Source organism: Heptranchias perlo, chromosome 23, assembly GCF_035084215.1.
Source record: "Heptranchias perlo isolate sHepPer1 chromosome 23, sHepPer1.hap1, whole genome shotgun sequence".
Taxonomy (NCBI): Eukaryota; Metazoa; Chordata; class Chondrichthyes; order Hexanchiformes; family Hexanchidae; genus Heptranchias; species Heptranchias perlo.
The window spans coordinates 36,647,511-36,667,330 of NC_090347.1; the positions used below are offsets into that span (position 1 = coordinate 36,647,511).

General features: G+C 45.3%; 1 protein-coding gene across 1 annotated transcript in view; it reads left to right on the forward strand.

Annotated features, from left to right (window-relative positions):
• Positions 1-19,820, forward strand: part of gsg1l2b (gsg1-like 2b) — a 97,188-nt gene that overhangs the window by 12,519 nt on the left and 64,849 nt on the right. The window contains exon 3 of the mRNA XM_068004523.1: positions 7,553-7,705. Within this exon, the coding sequence (XP_067860624.1) occupies positions 7,553-7,705 (153 nt within the window). The remainder of the gene's footprint in view (positions 1-7,552; positions 7,706-19,820) is intronic.

The following is a 19,820-nucleotide window of genomic DNA, read 5'->3' on the forward strand; positions in this document are numbered from 1 at the left end:
GCCATATTCCCTGACCAGAGAGCTGTGTGGAGCCCACAGCAGAATCCATTGCTACCTGCACCACTCGAACTGAGGATACTGATGCCCTTGCAGCATAATGAAGGCTTTGTCATGTAACTCAATGGAAGCAGTCACCTCAGACTAAACCCATCCCACCAGATCCCAGACTAAACCCATCCCACCAGATCCCAGACTAAACCCATCCCACCAGATCCCAGACTAAACCCATCCCGCCAGATCCCAGACTAAACCCATCCCACCAGATCCCAGACTAAACCCATCCCGCCAGATCCCAGACAAAACCCATCCCGCCAGATCCCAGACTAAACCCATCCCGCCAGATCCCAGACTAAACCCATCCCACCAGATCCCAGACTAAACCCATCCCGCCAGATCCCAGACTAAACCCATCCCACCAGATCCCAGACTAAACCCATCCCGCCAGATCCCAGACTAAACCCATCCCACCAGATCCCAGACTAAACCCATCCCGCCAGATCCCAGACTAAACCCATCCCGCCAGATCCCAGACTAAACCCATCCCACCAGATCCCAGATTAAATCCAGTCTGCCAGATCCCAGAATAAATCCAGCCCATCAGATCACTTTATACAGTCCTCAACATACAGCTTGACTATTTGGAAGAGCTAGCCAGCAGTGATTCCAAGAAACCAAGCAAAACTTGCTTTTATTTCACAATTTGTTCTTTATTGGTCACCAAAGATACAAACCAATCAGTCAGATCAGGAGATGAAAAATCCAGATGTGACACACAGTCAGACCCATGTGTTGCAAATGCTCACTATCAAAATGTTCTTCAGGCATTTTAATCTGTCATTGATGCTGAACAGGTTGGAGGGGAAATTTTCTGCCCTGGCATTCCCAACATCTGCCGAGAGCACACATGAGGAAATTGTGCACCTGGGATTTTCCATCTGTTAATTATAAGACTTAAAGCTAGAAGCCCTTGGGAAGAATAGATGGTGACACAGTAGCTCAGTGAGTCAACGGTCCTGGGTGTCGTGCACGGTGAGTGGGCCTTCTTCATGTCGAGAATCAGAGGTCCAGTCGCCTCTTATGTAGGATGTTGGGCTTCATCTATAGATGCTGGCAAATTGGAAGAGAATGAGAATATAACCTCTCGGCCGGGGAATGTTGTGGATACAGGAGGAGAAGCAAGAAATTAAAAATGGAGGAGGAAGAACTGAGACTGGGAAGAGGAGGAGTTTAAAGGGTTAAATGCATTCCACAAGTTAACAACAGTCCCTTCCAAAATCTGCACAAAGGGTAGCATCTGAACTCTGCAAGTCTACCACTCCAATTAAGCAGGACCCTCGATATTCCTCAACCCAGCCAAACCCTAGGTTCAATCTTCAAACAATTTTTTTATTTTTCTCTTCAGAGTTCTCCCTCCTGCTTTGAAGGCATTGACTCGTTGCTAAGGTAGACTTCCTCCAGGATCTCACCAGAATGTTCATTATTCAAGTGTGAACCTTGACACTGAGTGTTGGGGCCCTTTTACAGTTGGTATTACCACAGATCGGCTCTTTCCTGTCCTCATCCAACGAGCACACACAAATACCACTAGCAGATCACTGGATAGCTATCCAGGAACAAGAGCCCTGGCTGCTTTCCTGCTCCCTAACGCAGAGCACTGGATAACACCTCTATTGCTGCCCCAGCTGAGATCAGCTAACTCAGCACACACTAGGGATCAAACCTGGGACATTGTTGGCATCTATGGCTCAATTTATTCACTGGATAAATTAGTTGAACTGATTGAGGGAGCTGCCAAATTACCTGGAATCTCCCACCAAACAGTTTGTTGCTCACAGCAGTCCCAACAGCTCCAAGGAGCCAATATCATCTCCTGTACAGTCACTTAACAACATATATACTTGGATTCTTATTGCAAATGAAAATTTGAGAATCTAAATAAAACAAGGACAAGTGTGGCTGGATTTTAACTGACTGGTAACAATCGGAATAAAACATCAATGAATAATATTATCAGTACTCCTTAGAAATATTACATAGAATTACATAAAATTAGATAGAATGTACAGCACAGTAACAGGCCATTCAGCCCAAAAGGTCCATGCTGGTCTTTATGCTCCACACGAGCCTTCTCCCTCCCTACTTCATCTAACCCTATCAGCATATCCTTCTATTCCTTTCTCCCTCATGTGTTTACCTAGCTTCCCATTAAATGCATCTATGCTATTCGCCTCAACTACTCCTTGTGGTAGCGAGTTCCACATTCTAATCACTCTCTGGGTAAAGGAGTTTCTCCTGAATTCCCTATTGGATTTATTAGTGACTATCTTATATTTATCGCCCCTAGTTCTGGTCTTCCCTGCAAGTTGAAACATCTTCTCTACATCTACCCTATCAAATCCTTTCATAATCTTAAAGACCTTTATCAGGTCACCCCTCAGTCTTCTCTTTTCTAGAGAAAAGGGCCCCAGCCTACTCAACTTTTCCTAATGGGTATAACTTCTCAGTTCTGGTATCATCCTAGAAAATCTTTTTTGCACCTTCTCCAGTACCTCTATATCTTGTTTATAATATGGAGGCCAGAACTGCTCATAGTACTCCAAGTGTGGTCTAACCAATTTTCTATACAAGTTTAACATAATTTCTCTGCTTTTCAATTCTATCCCTCTAGAAATGAGCCCCCGTGCTTGGTTTGCCTTTTTTATGGCCTTATTAATCTGCGTCGCTACTTTTAGTGATTTGTGTATCTGTACCGTCAGATTCCTCTGCTCCTTTATCCCATTTATTCTTATTATCCAAGCAGTATGTGCCCCCCTTAATCTTCCTATCAAAATGTAATACTTCACACTTATCTATATTGAAATTCATTTGCCAATTACACGCCCATTCTGCAAGTTTATTAATGTCTTCCTGTATTTTGTCGCAGTCCTTCTTGGTATTAACTACACTACCCAATTTGGTTTTGTCCGCAAATTTTGAAATTGTACTTCTGATTCCCGAGTCCAAATCGTTTATGTAAATGGTGACCGAGTGGTCTCAGCACTGATCCTTGTGGAACACCACATCCCATCTTTAACCTCTACTCTCTGTTTTCCAGCCAGCTTGCTATCCATCCTGCTACTTGTCCCCTGACTCCACATGCTCTGACCTTAGTCATGTGTCTACCATGCGGTACCTTATCGAAGGCCTTTTGAAAATCCGAATATATGATATCTACTACATTACCCTTGTCTACTCTTTGTAACTGGTAGTTCGAATCATCCCACCCCCCTCCACCCTTGCACATTTCTAGACAACGGGAATTACGGTGAACAGAATTGACTCACAGACAAGATTTTCAGACTCAACCGTACAGTGTTTATTGAGGTTAACACCCACCGCCGTTTTCAATATATCACAAAAAAAAAGACGGTGGCGTAAGACAAGACCGTACACTACGTCACTATCCAGAGTAGAGTATACGCTATACCCCACCTGCAGAACCTTCCTATGGCTTGGTTGGGAAAACACAACACCCCTTCACACAATACCAGTGGTCTTAAGGATGTGGACTTGGACAATGCTCACCTCAATTGTCCCTTGATTTTCTCGCTGCTTCCCCTTGTAGAAAACATGTCTCCTGGTTCCGTACCGCCGACGCAGTATTCAAGCCTCAGTTTGAGGCTCGTCCATACAGTTGAAGAGCGAGGCTGTGCTTCTCATGGTGATTTCTTCTCTCCGTCCCTGACGGAGCGCTCGGTTCTTGTTGTGAAGGTGAGGACAAGCGAAGGCGAGAGCAGGCGAGGAAGCAAGAGAGCGAAAAGTCCCAAAACTGCCTGCTCTTATACCCCCCAAAGTTCCAAACTTCTTCGCACCAAAAAAATGAAACGTTGCTTTTCCTGCGGTGCTGTTTTTGCAGCCTGCTGTTTTTGTGTAGTCAGTAATCTTACAGTGATATCCTTTTGCTTCCAACCAGTCTGGGATTTTGATGGCCCTCCTTTGTTTGGTTTCCCGCCCTTCGGGATTACCTCAGCTAGGGAATGGCTGATAGTGAGTTTCACTTTGCACCCGGTCCTGGATTAAGTGGTTTAACATTGATTAACAATGGTGTCTCCATCTCCTGCCAGTTACCGTATGCATTGCCCTTCCTGGCTCATTGTGTTCCCAGAGAAACTCTGTCCGCTCAGACATTTCCCTTAATTGGCTTAAGGGCCTGGTCGGAATTCCTTGACCATTACACACACCCAGGCCACACCTACTTTTCAAACGGGCTGCTGTGTTTTTCAGCAGAAAAATCTTAAAACACAAAAGTCCACAAAATGTCTCTTTGTAAATCCCTGGGGCCTGCGCCGATCCTTACACCTTTCTGTTACTTCTTCAAAGAATTCAATAAGGTTGGTGAAGCACTACCTTCCCTTTTGAAATCTGTGCTGACTATTCTTCATTATATTTTCGGTTTCTAAATGTTTTTCCATCCGCTCAATCACCAAGACCGCCTACTTCCAATTCCATAACATCGCCCATCTCCTCCCTGCCTCAGCTCATCTGCTGCTAAAACCCTCATCCATGCCTTTGTTACCTCTAGACTTGACTATTGCAATGCCGTCTTAGCCAGCCTCCCATCTTCCACCCTGCATAAACTTGAGCTCATACAAAACTCTGCTGCCCCTATCCTAACTCGCACCAAGTCCCGTTCACCCATCATCACTATGCTCGCTGACCTACATTGACTCCTGGTCCGGGAACGCCTCGATTTTAAAATTCTCATCCTTGTTTTCAAATCCCTCCATGGCCTCGCCACCTCCCTATCTCTGAAACCTCCTCCAGCCCTACAACCCTCCGAGATCTCTGAGCTCCTCCAATTCTTGCCTCTTGCGCATCCCCGATTTTAATCAATCCGTGCCTTCAGCTGCCTAGGCCTAAGTTCTGGAATTCCCTCCCTAATCCTCTCTGCCTCTCTACCTCTCTCTCCTCCTTTAAGACGCTCCTTAAAACCTACCTCTTTGACCAAGCTTTTGGTCACCTGTCCTAATATCTCCCTATGTGGCTCGGTGTCAAATTTTGTTTGAAAATCATTCCTGTAAAGCGCCTTTGCGATGTTTTACTATGTTAAAGGTGCTATATAAATGCAAGTTGTTACTGTTGTTTCAATTACATCTTTGAGTAAAGATTCCATTATTTTTCCTACCACCGACGTTAAGCTAATTGGTCTATAGTTCCCTGGACTGGTTCTATCTCCCTTTTGAAATATAAGAATCACATTAGCTGTCCGTCAGTCCTCTGGCACTATTCCCTTTTCTAATGAATTTTGTTATATATGTAATAGTGCCTCTGCTATCTCCTCCCTAACGTCTTTTAATATCAAATCATTACAAATAATTCTCATAAAGATTGTTGTTTTACTTCCTCTCTTTCTAGCAAATATATTCATTTTGACACTGATGAAATTATCAGAGGACCTGGAACTGAGGGAGCAGACTGATCCCAACTGTGTCAGAGAGTTGAATGAACATACACAGCCGATGCTAAAGCACCCTGGGTTCTCTTATGTAACTCTTTAATGTCAATTCAGCTCCTCTACACAGCTGGCCTCTGAAAATCCCACTACAACCAGGTTTCCTGATAATGTCACAGCAGTCATCATTTAGATAAATGATCCCTCAAAATGTTAAAATACAGATAAACAAAACTAGGGTTGATTGCTAACGATAATTCTTCTCAATTCTTTTTATTCAAGGTGATATTTTGCCTGTAGCCAAATCTGAAACTTTAATAAAAGCATATTGATATTTTTGACTCGGAGACTTTTTACGGTGAGGTCACGATGTTCAAAGCAAATTGGGGCCCATTGAGGTAATTTTGACTCAAACTGACATTTCAGTTCACTCGAGGAGCTGAACAGAGAGGGTTTCTGATATGGTCCCAATTCAGTAAATAGGATTAATGTAACCAACCTCACTAGGAGTTTAAACTCTGTTTGCACTAAAGATGCAAACTAGCACTTTGTTGTGAATTTGCCACTCATTCTGATCTTGGTTCTGCTCAAGCAGACAATGCATTTCCTCTGATCACAGTTCAAAGTGGAAACCTGCTGCCTTTTGGCGTTACTGATTTCACTTGGGTTGCAAACCTCAGAGCCTAATATTGGGATAACATGGATGTCTAATGTGCATCTCCAGCCATTGTTTCTGGGTTAAACAGAGACTAGTGCATGTCAAGCTGATAATTTAGTATTGGCTGGCAGGTGAACTGACACTGTGTACGGGCACATGGAAATTCTAGAAAATCTGTGTTCCTGGAATAAATGGAATGCAGCCCTGCAGTACAGATGGAACTGCCCATCCCACTGACTGCAATCCCATTCTTTCTGAGTGGAGGGAAAAGCAATGGGATTGGGTCAAGGGATGGGACCGAGACAAGGGATGGGACCGGGACTACTAGAGAGACTGATTATTTACATGTCACAATGAGACACTAGAGAAAGGATAACTTTCCAACACAGACACTTCTCCCCTCTCAGTATAGAGATTTCTTCTTCATGGTTCTCTTTCTAATTACCTCACTAGACTTGTTATAAGTTTTTTTTTTAAAACTGCATAGGTGACATTGCAAAATCATCACCTCTGTAAATATAACAATCTGTGGCCATTCCTACTCCCACCTCGCAATTGTAGATTGGAGGACATAGATTTCAGATAATTGACAAAAGAAACAGGGAGGAGATGAGCAGAATTTTTTTAACACAGCGAGTTGTTATGATCTGGAATGCACTGCCTGAAAGGGTGGTGGAAGCAGATTCAGTAGTAACTTTCAAAAAGGGAATTGGATATGTACCTGAAAAGGTAAAATTTTCAGGGCTATGGGGAAAGAGCGAGGGGAGTGGGAGTAATTGGATAGCTCTTTCCAGGCATGAAGGGCAGAATGGCCTCATTCTGTGCTATATGATTCTATGATTATAGTCTTGACACATGTGATAGTAAATATTTTTTCCCTCTGATGTTCTTTTTTTCCTGAAGCCATTGACCTGTGCTGCTGTACAGTTCAACAGACACTATTACCTCACCTAAGTGGCCATTATTTAGGGTGCAAGTCTGTGCAGTTTCTGCTCATCTCCTCCCTGTTTCTAGTGTTGGCAGTTTATGAGGAGTCATCGCAGCCAAGCTCAATCACGCCTCACCCGACATCTACACACATGCAGTTCCCAGCAGGAATCACTGGACAGCGACCAGGAAAACAATGGCTGAAGATTTTCATTTTCCTTTCCTAGTCCAGCGGTGATAAGGCCTAAAGCCTAAACCCTAAAGTCATCCCTGTAGAGATCAACCAGCTCAGCACTGACTAGGGATTGAACCTGGGATACTATGGCCTGTGTGGTTCAGTTCCACTGTGGCCAATGCAATTAACAACTCTACTATTGAGTGGAAACTATACAGTCATAAATTAACGGACAGATCATGAAAGATTATTCCTCTGTTTGATTAGAAGCGTAAATCACTTATAATTAGACGTTGTTATTGTTCAGATGACTCCCTATACTGCTGTTTGATTTATTTATTTTATTGATCTGTTTTTCTAGGTGTCCTCTGGTTGTCCATTGCGGCAGAGATCCTTTATATCCTCTTGCTGGTCGTTGGCCTCAGCCTTATGTGTATAGAGATCTGCCACTACACAAATGTGATTGATGGCTTAAAACTGAACGCCTTTGCCGCCATCTTCACCGTCCTATCAGGTAATTATTTCATTGTTTAGAATCTGTCTCTTGGGAAACACTGGTTACATTAGACGGGCCATTTATGATCTGAGTTTGAGGGAATCGCATGGTTTTTGTGCAGTTTAAAGCGATACCCTTAGGTGGTCACTCCGAATCTGCTGCTCTCGCAGTCTTTAGCAATGTGTATAACCAGTTCACGGTCAACTAGTTAATCAGGACTGTGTGTTATGCCTCACCCTGCTAATGGTAACACTGGGGCATATATGCAACCTGACAAAAGAGACAATAGGGGATATGTATAACTGATTAAAGAGGGCAGCAGGGCATATATTTAACTGGTTAATAGGGAAACAAAGTATAGTGCAACCTGTTAATCAGGACAATGTAATATCTGTGTCCTTTTAATGGGGACACTGAGTCTCCATGTAACCTGTTAATAGAAAAACAGAACATTACTTGCAACCTGTTAATGGGATACTGAAGATATGTTTGATCTATTGATGGGGACACTTACATACATTTAATCTATTAATTGGAACATATGTTCAACTGATTAATAAGAACATTGGGCATTCATGAGTCCTGTTAACAGAGAATATTTGTTACATTGCAATAGTGAGACTTTATCAAGAACTATGGCAGTTTCTAGATTTTTAATTATTATCGACCTGTTTCAGAGCATTGCTGAACCAGTTTGTCAAGCTATTGGGGGTTAAAAATTGTGAGTTTCTTGTAAAAAGTTACTGTCCTGTATGTCATGACTTTTTATACAAAATAACTTGGCCTAAACTTGTGGACTAAAACATCACATCAGTTTCCTCTTGATAGATCTTTTAGCAGCTAACATGGTCATGTAAGGATCTGAGAGAAATCTTTCAAATTATTCACAAGTTCACTCCTCCAGGATCAGTGAAGGATGAGAAACTCAATCCTCAAAGTAAATAATGGCTATAAATCATTAACATTCAGAGCCAATCTCATTCCATCCACATTGAGCCAATCTCATTCCATCCACATTGAGCCAATCTCATTCCTTCCACATTGAGCCAATCTCATTCCATCCACATTGAGCCAATCTCATTCCATCCACATTGAGCCAATCTCATTCCATCCACATTGAGCCAATCTCATTCCATCCACATTGAGCCAATCTCATTCCTTCCACATTGAGCCAATCTCATTCCATCCACATTGAGCCAATCTCATTCCTTCCACATTGAGCCAATCTCATTCCATCCACATTGAGCCAATCTCATTCCATCCACATTGAGCCAATCTCATTCCTTCCACATTGAGCCAATCTCATTCCTTCCACATTGAGCCAATCTCATTCCATCCACATTGAGCCAATCTCATTCCTTCCACATTGAGCCAATCACATTCCATCCACATTGAGCCAATCTCATTCCATCCACATTGAGCCAATCACATTCCTTCCACATTCACAGACAGTCTCATTCCTTCCTGCCTTGCTACCCGGCAGAAAATACCAAATTCCAGAAACATGCTGCAAAGAATGCAACCATTTTGTAAATGAATAGTTCTGGGGCAAGATTATCACTGACTCAAGTGTGTGTGTCTGTCCATTTGTTCCAACAGTATTTAACTAATCAAAACTGGCTTGGAGGAGTTACTGAGTCCAACGATACGAGGAATATGTACACACAATCAGAATAACAAAAATCATTGATGTGTCTTAGATAAAGACACTTTTAAATACAGGAGTTGTGCTGAAATTTTACAGCCCCCTGCTCAGACCACCCCTGGAGTCCTGCATAAAGTGCCGATTGACACAACATGAGGGGGGTCATCCAGGCCCTAGAAGCAGTGCAGAGGAGAGCGATGAGGTTCAGAGTTTTAGAGTGCTCAATTACGAGAAACAACTATGGCTCTTCAACTTCAACAAGATGCCTTGGAGGGGGATATGATTGACTAGATAAGGAACGTAATCTCACAGCAATACTTTTAAATATACCAAGGCAGCTGGATGAGAGGGTGTGGATTCAGGGTTACGAAAGGGAGGCTTCTTTACACAAGATGATCAGTAGGTTGTCAGGAAAGATATTTGAAGCCAGGACACTGGGCTCTTTAAAGAAACAGCCAGCTGTGGTAATGGGGTTGATTATCCTGGAAGGATAAGATCAAATGTAACAAAAGGACTTTGCCCGAATTAGTGTGGTGACTTAAGCTTGTTGTATTCAGATTGAAAGTTGAAATAGTCATTTAGCGTGTACTACAGGAGATTTAATCACTGAGATGCTTAGCCACGCACAGATTTTAAAACTGTCTTTCGCATGTACTTGTACAAAGTGAATTGAGGATAAGTAAAATGTTTGAAAAGAAGGCAATAAAAATAAAAGATTGTAGCAGCAAGGTGATCTAAAGACATTTTATAGTTCTGTGAAAAGTTGGTGCAATGTTAATAACTATGTCGGTCCCTTATCAATATTAGTGAAACATTGCATCCATGGTTAAGTTTCCTTCTGATATGAAAATGTTTGTACGATTGACAGCCACATGCTGTGTACGGAGATGGCTGATGAATACAGGCCATATGTTTTGAAGCTCTGCAGTCTTTTCTAGTTTGTTATTTGCTGAACTTATTAACAAACACCACTTCCCCGTCAAGTGATAAGTTAGGTACAAATAGTAAAGAGAATCAGGAAAAGGCAAGAATGTTAAATTAATTCTTATCATAAATGAAGGATGCGGTCTGATTCCAGATCCAATCAAATTGTTTTGCTCGGCTAGTTCAATCCCATCCGTTACATACATCGGATGGACACATCAACCAACTTCCAGTACTTAATTACATTTAATTTTGCCATGCGTCTGCCCAATCACAGAGCAAATCTAAATCCTTCTGCAAATCACTTGTCGCATACTTTATCTATACTGTTCTCCACATCTTAGTTTCTTAAACAAATATGACAAGCTTATATTTGATTCCACAACAGGTCAGTTATATAAATCAGGTCATTGATTTAAGTTAGAAACATCAGGAGTTCAAGTAGTCAGGAAATTTTAAAAAACTGCTATCAGTAAAAGTGACCAGGAAGCTGTCAGATTATCATAAAGACCCAACTGGTTTACGAATGTCCTTTAGAGATGGAAACCTGTGCTGAGTTAGCTGCCTTGATTTTTCCCGATCATTAATTCCTACGTGAACTAGCACCATGGCTTACCCCACTGCACACTGTTCTAGTTTATCCACTCACTCCTCAATATCACAACCTCAACCTCAACAGACAAATCATCGCCCTGTTTGTTTTTACACCAAAAGTAACCGGCCTCGACACTAGATTGCGCCCGAATCGGGGCACGATCCTGGCGCAGCACATTCTGCACGTACCTAATGAGGCCGGCGGCAGGACCGCAGCTATTTGCTCCGCCGGCCTGGTTAGGATAGTACCGGCCAGCTGTGGGCACCAGTTGCAGCCTTATAGGTAGCTTGCTGGTCACGGGGGCGGGGTGGGGTGGGGGGTGCCAGTGGAGGTAGAAAGATCAGCCGGCTAGAATGCCAGCTGAGTTCTCAGGCAAGTCCAGTGGGGAGGGCGAGCGGTGGCAGGCAGCTGCCCGCAGTTTTAATACGGACCTTTAAAGACCACTGGTTAGGCCAGATGTAGACCAGGTAATCCTGGTCGCCTGCCGTGTTCAAGACAAACTAATTTCTAGTTAGGGTCGTAAAACAGGTGTTAATCCCCTATTAGCAGCCACTGGGGACACCTCTATAGTCCCCACACCAATATGCCATCGGACATCTTTCAGACGCTGTTCGGGCGAAGGAGGATGGCTCCCTAAATTGGACCCCAAGCACCCATTTTCTGCCTGAAAAGCGGGTGCAGTAGGGCCCAATTTCACCCCACTGTCTACACATTGTACCACTGATTCTCTTGTTACTATAGCCTGCCCTTTTTATCACTACAGTTTTTCTCCTCAAGCTGCTCTCACTTCTACCCAATTTCCACTTGCTCTTCCTAACACTCTGATCGTAATCCACTCTCTGAAACCTATTTGACACCATTACTTTCTGTGTTACTGTACTGCTCTCCTTGCCTTTCCTTACTGTAACTCAAATTCCAACTCCTCTGTCAACCTTTTCCTTCACTGTCACTTGTTCTTCCTTCTGCTGGGCCCAGTCTACCCTATTAAATCTATGTACAAGGCACATATCATCTGTGCACTCTCACCAATCCCCCACAAGCACATGAACTCTACTTTCTAATTGTACTATCCTTCAGCTCATTCATTGGGTAATAATGTTGACAACAATTGTTCTGCCTGAGATCCTCAGCCTCAACAACTCAACACAGACAAACTTTCTCAAATTTCACTCTCCATCTCCCCCAAGGCCCCAATTGAGACATGTTTACAACTAAAACGTCCTTTTAATCACTTCAATTACCATTCAAACAAACTATATTTTAAAACAGCTTTAAATAACTTGAAAGTTCCTTACTTTAAAATTACCTGCTCCTGCTCCAGATAAATTTAATAGCTCCGGCCCAAACACCAAGTGGACCACTGTTGTTGCCATGACTTCCTTGGAGACCGAAGCACCAGAAGGCCGAACCACCATTGCTGCCTGAAAGCATCACTATAATGAGGAAGGATTCCAACAGCCAAGAGTTCCTACCCATTTTTTGGCACCCAAAATCACTTGTCAATCAATCGGCACTGAAAGATCAATCTTTGTCCAATTTTCATCCATAGCGTTCAGGATATTTTTAACAACCTGGACCATGTCCTCTCTCTTCTTAGCTGATCTCAGCCCAGGCAATTATGTGGGCGGTACAGCTGGCCTCAGTGTCCTTGGAATTGGGCGGAGGGAAAAAGAAAAGGGAGCCGGGGTTTCCCCTACTGATAACTTTCCAGGGAGCCCTGCTAGAAAACGCATGCATTAGACATTAAGCAAGGCTGTGAAGCTCTTCTCCAGCTGAAATGAACATGAGGAGATGACGAAAAGTGTGTAACATTTCCCAGAGAAGAATTCTTTCGCTTATCCACCACATCATCTAGTGAAAACTCCATGATCTCAGTCTGACATGATAACCGATATTACTCAATCCAGAACAATGACAGTCCACGGTCCCCATTGCTCAGGAACCTTCATGTCCCATAGCTACTTGACTATTTATGTCTATTCTCATCTCAAAAACTTTCAATGCCTTTCGGAACCAGGCCTATTAAAAGTAATGGTCCTGTCTGCTTTATTTCCAATATAAATGAATAAAAGACTTAGAATAGAACAGTGTAATGTCTTGGGTAAAGATAAGCAGAGTGTGGCAGGAAGGGACAGCGAGTTTACCAATAATAGTGCATCAACAAGTAAGGTCAAAGCAGGAAAAAATGGTAAAAAGTCAAAATTAAAGGCTTTTTATCTGAATGCACGAGCATTCGTAACAAGATCGACAAATTAATTGCACAAATAGAGATAAATGGGTTTGACCTAATAACCATTACAGAGACATGAGGCCCGATATTAGCACGGTGGCGGGTTCTCAGCGGGGGGTCGACTAGGCCCGTGGGTAACGCACCCAGTGAAATCGGGGTGCTCCGCACGGAATCACAGGCTAATTGGAGCCACTTACCTGTGTTTCCGGGTTTCGCGCTGGAAAGCTGCGCAGTGGGCGGACTGCGCATGCGCAGCATAGGCTGTCAGCTGGAGGAGCTCTATTTAAAGGGGCAGTCCTCCACTGACTGATGCTGCAACAAATAGGAAAAATTACAGCATGGAGCAGCCCAGGGGGAAGGCTGCTCCCAGGTTTAATGATGCCTCACTCCAGGTATTATTGGATGGGGTGAGGAGGAGGGGGAGGACAGAGATCTTCCCCCGGCGGGCAGGAGGAAGCGTCGTGCCTCTGCCACCAGGAAAGCCTGGCTCGAGGTGGCAGAGGAGGTCACCTGCACCACCAACATATCGCCCACCTGCATACAGTGCAGGAGGCGCTTCAATGACCAAAGTAGGTCAGCCGAGGTGGGTACACTTACTCTTTCCCCTACACTCCGTCTGCCACATCACCGCCCCCACCCCACATCTGCTTCTGCACTGCCAACACTACTCTGTCACATCACCCCTCACACCCACTCAAAACTCATCTTCATCTTACCTGCACTTACTCACCTCGCCAGTACTCATCCCGCCACTACCGCTCAACCCAATCCTCATACAATCTCATGGCTCTACCTCATACTCACCCTCTCGTGCATCTCTTTCACAGTCAGCCTCACTCAACCTGCCACTACCTGTGCTGCAGCCACAGGGCATGCATCACATATGTGCAGTAGGCAGCGTAAGGCAAACGTGTCGTGAGCATGAAGGGGATGCACAAGGGTGTTTGAGGGTGAGTCATGGTTGTTACTTATATTTAATTTCTGATCAACTCACATTACATATTATATTGGCACCACTACTGCCACGTCTTTGCGAATCTTGTCTGGTTTGTGCAATAATGCCCATTCCTGAGGATCACTATGAAGACCCACAACTGATGCCACCCATTGTGTCACTGCAGAGTGGGTGTAGGTGTATTTGCAGGGCTCTTTTGTGTAGACGACTGAGAGACGTCGGCGATGTCCCTGGTGGCACCCTGGAAGGATGCGAAGGAGAAGTTGTTGAGGACAGTGGTGACTTTGACAGTGACAGATAAGAAGATGGTGCTCGGGCCAGCCGGGAGCAGCTCGGCATGAAGGAGGCTGCAGATGTCCACGACTACATGTCGAGTGACTCTGAGCCTCCGTGTGCACTGCTGCTCAGAGAGGTCCAGGAAGCTGAGCCTCGGTCTGTGGACCCTGTGGCGAGGGTAGTGCCTTCTGCGACGCATCTCTCTCTGCGGTTGCCCTCCCTCCTGCTGTGCAGGTGGATGTGTCACAGCATTGTGTTGTGGGGCTCCATGGGCATCATTTTAGCACCCGCTATCGGGTGCGTTCCTGGCGGGGGGGCTCTGAAAATCGGAGAATCCCGGAGCGGGACCGGAGCCCGGCTCCAACCCGCCCACATCCGGGTTCCCCACTGGCGCGCCGGCGTGCGCGCGCAGCCCCCGCTGGTGGGAATCCCGCAGGCAATTAAAGCCGGCGGGGTGCCACTTAAGGTATTTATTTAGGTATTTCAGGTCGTTTAGAGACCTGATTAACATAATATTTTAGGAGGGGTGGGATTTTGCGAACAACTGGGACTGTTTCCTGTACTGGGGGAAACACTCCCAGTTCAAATGGACGTGTTGCAGCCATCAGCCTGTGGCAGCTGCAAAGGTCCATTTGACAGGTGGGGGGGGAGACCCTCACTCATTGCAGGAGGCCACTCTGTCACTTTGGACAAAGTTTGGCCTCCACCACCCTCCTCCTAACAATAAAAGTCACCAACTTGCACACTTACCCCGGGGTCCAGAGACATGTACCTACCTTGCGGACCCCCTCAGATGTGCATCTTCCGGATGGGGGCCGCCGTAGCTGCAGTCATGACCTCCTCGGAGGGCGAACAGCATCACCAGCCTCACCAGCCTCGCCATCCACGCCGTCCACCTCTGACACGTGGAGCTCTACAACAGAGTGCTGTGACACATCCACTTGTACAGCAGGAGGGAGGGCTACCGCAGAGAGAGATGCGTCGCAGAGGGCACTACCCTCGCCACAGGGTCCACAGACCGAGGCTCAGCTTCCTGGACCTCTCTGAGCAGCACTGCACACGAAGGCTCAGAGTCACTCGACATGTCGTCGTGGACATCTGCAGCCTCCTTCATGCCGAGCTGCTCCCGGTTGGCCCGAGCACCATCTTCTTACCTGTCGCTGTCAAAGTCACCACTGCCCTCAACAACTTCTCCTCTGCATCCTTCCAGGGTGCCACCGGGGACATTGCCGACGTCTCTCAGCCGTCTGCACAAAAGAGCCCTGCAAATACACCTACACCCACTCTGCAGTGACACAATGGGTGGCATCAGATGTGGATCTTCATTGTGATCCTCAGGAGCGGGCATTATTGCACAAACCAGACGAGATTCGCAAAGACATGGCAGTAGTGGTGCCAATATAATATGTAATGTGAGTTGGTCAGAAATTAAATATAAGTAAAAACCATGACAAACCCTCAAACACCCTTGTGCATCCCCTTCATGCTCACGACACGTTTGCCTTACGCTGCCTACTGCACATATGTGATGCATGCCCTGTGGCTGCAGCACAGGTAGTGGCAGGTTGAGTGAGGCTGACCGTGAAAGAGATGCATGAGAGGGTGAGTATGAGATAGAGCCATGAGATTGTATGAGGATTGGGTTGAGTGGTAGTGGCGGGATGAGTACTGGCGAGGTGAGTAAGTGCAGGTAAGATGAGGATGAGGTTTGAGTGGGTGTGAGGGGTGATGTGACAGAGTAGTGTTGGCAGTGCAGAAGGAGGTGTGGGGTGGGGGCGGTGATGTGGCAGACGGAGTGTAGGGGAAAGAGTAAGTGTACTCACTTTGGCTGACCTACTGAGGTCATTGGAGCGCCTCCTACACTGTATGCAGGTGGGCGATATGTTGGTGGTGCAGGTGACCTCCTCTGCCACCTTGAGCCAGGCCTCCCTGGTGGCAGAGGCAGGCCACTTCCTCCCACCCGCCGGGGGGATGATCTCTGTCCTCCCCCTCCTCCTCACCCCATGTATTGATACCTGGAGTGAGGCATCATTAAACTGGGAGCAGCCTTCCCCCTGGGCTGCTCCATGCTGTAATTTTTTCTATTTGTAGCAGCATCTGTCAGTGGAGGACTGCCCCTTTAAATAGAGCTCCTCCAGCTGACAGATCTTACTGCGCATGCGCAGCCCGCCCGACGCGCAGATCAGCAGTGGGGAACCCGGAAGACCAGGTAAGTGGATCCAATTTGCTGCGATCGCGCGGGTGGCAGACTCATTTCACCAGGCGCGTTACCCACGCGCCCAATAGCCCCTCCGCTGCGAACCCGCAGCCCTGGTAACATCGAGCCCCATGTGTCAGAGGTGAACGGCGTGGCCGGTGAAGCTGGTGGTGCTGTTCATCCTCTGAGGAGGCCATGACTGCAGCTACGGCGGCCCCCATCCGGAAGATGTCCATCCGAGGGGGTCCACAAGATTGGTACATGTGTCTGGACACCGGGGTAAGTGTGCAAGTTGGTGAATTTTATTGTTAGGAGGAGGGTGGTGGAGGCCAAACTTTGTCCAAATTGATAGACTGGCCTCCTGCAATGAGTGAGGGTCTCCCCCCCGCCCCCCCGCTTCCCCCCCGACTTGTCAAATGGACCTTTGCAGCTGCCACAGGCTGATGGCTGCAACATGTCCATTTGAACTGGGAGTGTTTCCCCCAGTACGGGAAACAGTCCCAGTTGTTTGCAAAATCCCACCCCTCCTAAAATATCATATAAATCAGGTCTCCAAACGACCTGAAGTACCTAAATGATTACTTTAAGTGGCATAGAATCATAGAATCATAGAAGTTTACAACATGGAAACAGGCCCTTCGGCCCAACATGTCCATGTCGCCCAGTTTATACCACTAAGCTAGTCCCAGTTGCCTGCACTTGGCCCATATCCCTCTATACCCATCTTACCCATGTAACTGTCCAAATGCTTTTTAAAAGACAAAATTGTACCCGCCTCTACTACTGCCTCTGGCAGCTCGTTCCAGACACTCACCACCCTTTGAGTGAAAAAATTGCCCCTCTGGACCCTTTTGTATCTCTCCCCTCTCACCTCAAATCTATGCCCCCTCGTTATAGACTCCCCTACCTTTGGGAAAAGATTTTGACTATCTACCTTATCTATGCCCCTCATTATTTTATAGACTTCTATAAGATCACCCCTAAACCTCCTACTCTCCAGGGAAAAACGTCTCAGTCTATCCAACCTCTCCCTATAAGTCAAACCATCAAGTCCCGGTAGCATCCTAGTAAATCTTTTCTGCACTCTTTCTAGTTTAATAATATCCTTTCTTTAATAGGGTGACCAGAACTGTACACAGTATTCCAAGTGTGGCCTTAATAATGTCTTGTACAACTTCAACAAGACATCCCAACTCCTGTATTCAATGTTCTGACCAATGAAACCAAGCATTCTGAATGCCTTCTTCACCACCCTATCCACCTGTGACTCCACTTTCAAGGAGCTATGAACCTGTACTCCTAGATCTCTTTGTTCTATAACTCTCCCCAACGCCCTACCATTAACGGAGTAGGTCCTGGCCCGATTCGATCTACCAAAATGCATCACCTCACATTTATCTAAATTAAACTCCATCTGCCATTCATCGGCCCACTGGCCCAATTTATCAAGATCCCGTTGCAATCCTGGATAACCTTCTTCACTGTCCACAATGCCACTAATCTTGGTGTCATCTGCAAACTTACTAACCATGCCTCCTAAATTCTCATCCAAATCATTATTATAAATAACAAATAACAGTGGACCCAGCACCAATCCCCGAGGCACACCGCTGGTCACAGGCCTCCAGTTTGAAAAACAACCCTCGACAACCACCCTCTGTCTTCTGCCGTCAATCCAATTTTGTATCCAATTGGCTACCTCACCTTGGATCCCGTGAGATCTAACCTTATGTAACAACCTACCATGCGGCATGCCGCCGATTTTAATTGCCGGCGGGAGTCCCACATGTGGGGGCTGCGCGCGCATGTCAGCGCATCACTGGGGAACCCGGAAGTGGGCGGGTTGGAGCCGGAGTCCGCACCCGCCCCAGGAATCCCCGATTTTCGCAGCCCCCCTGCCACAAACGAACCCGCTTGGGGGTGCAAAAATCGAGCCCATGGTTGCAAAATGACCAAGGTTGGGAACTAAATATTCCAGTGTACATGACATTTAGAAAGGACAGGCGGAATGGAAAGGGAGGGGGTGTAGCCATAATAATAACGGATGTCATAAAGACAATGGTGAGAAAGGACCTTGGCTCGGAAGGATCAGGAAGTAGAATCAATATGGGTCGAAATTAGAAATAACAAGGGGCAGAAAACACAGGTGGGAGTAGTTTATAGGCCCCCTAATAATAGCAATACCATTGGACAGAGTATTAATTGAGAAATAATGGGAACTTGTAACAAAGGAAATGCAGTCATCATGGGGGACTTTAATCTGCATATAGACTGGGCCAATCAAATTGGCAAAGGTAGTTTGGAAGACGAGTTCATGGATTGTATTCGAGACGGTTTCCTAGAACAATACATCATGGAACCAACCAGGGAACAGGCTATTTTAGATATTGCATTGTGTAATGAGACAGTGTTAATTAGTAATCTCACAGTAAAAAAACCTCTGGGGAAGAGTGAACATAATATGAAAGAATTTCACATTGAGTTTGAACGTAACATACTAAAGTCAGAAACTAGAGTCTTAAACTTAAATAAAGCCAATTACAAAGGTATGAGGCGTGAGTTGGCAAAGGTAGCTTGGGAAATTAAATCAAAGGGTTTGACAGTTGAAGAGCAATGGCAAACATTTAAAGAAATATTTCAAATATTCTCAACAAGTATACATTCCATTGAGAAATAAAAACTCCACAGGAAAAGTAATCCACCCGTGGCTAACTAAAGAAGTTAAGGAGAGTATTGGATTGAAAGACAAGGCCTATAATGTTGACAAGAAAAGTAATAAGCCTGGGGATTGGGAGAGTTTTAGAAACCAACAAAGGACGACCAAAAAACTGATGATAAGGGAGAAAATTGAATATGAAAGTAAACTAGCAAGAAATATAGAAACGGATTGTAAGAGCTTCTTCAAGTATGTACAAAGGAAGAGAGTAGCAAAAGTAAACATTGGTCCCTTAGAGGCTGAGACAGGAGAAATTATAATGGGGAATCAGGAAATGGCAGATGGGTTAAACAAATATTTTATATCTGTCTTCACTGTAGAAGACACAAAAAGCATACCAAAAATAGTGGGGAACCAAGGGGTAAATGAGAGTGAGGAACTTAAAACAATTAATATCACTAGAGAAAAAGTACTGGATAAACTAATGGGACAAAAAGCCGACAAATCCCCTGGACCTGATGGCATTCATCCTAGGTGGCTGCAGAGATAGTGGATGCATTGGTTATGATCTTCCAAAATTCTCTCGATTCTGGAATGGCCCCAGTGGACTGGAAGGTAGCAAATGTTACCCTGCTATTCAAGAAGGGAGGAAGAG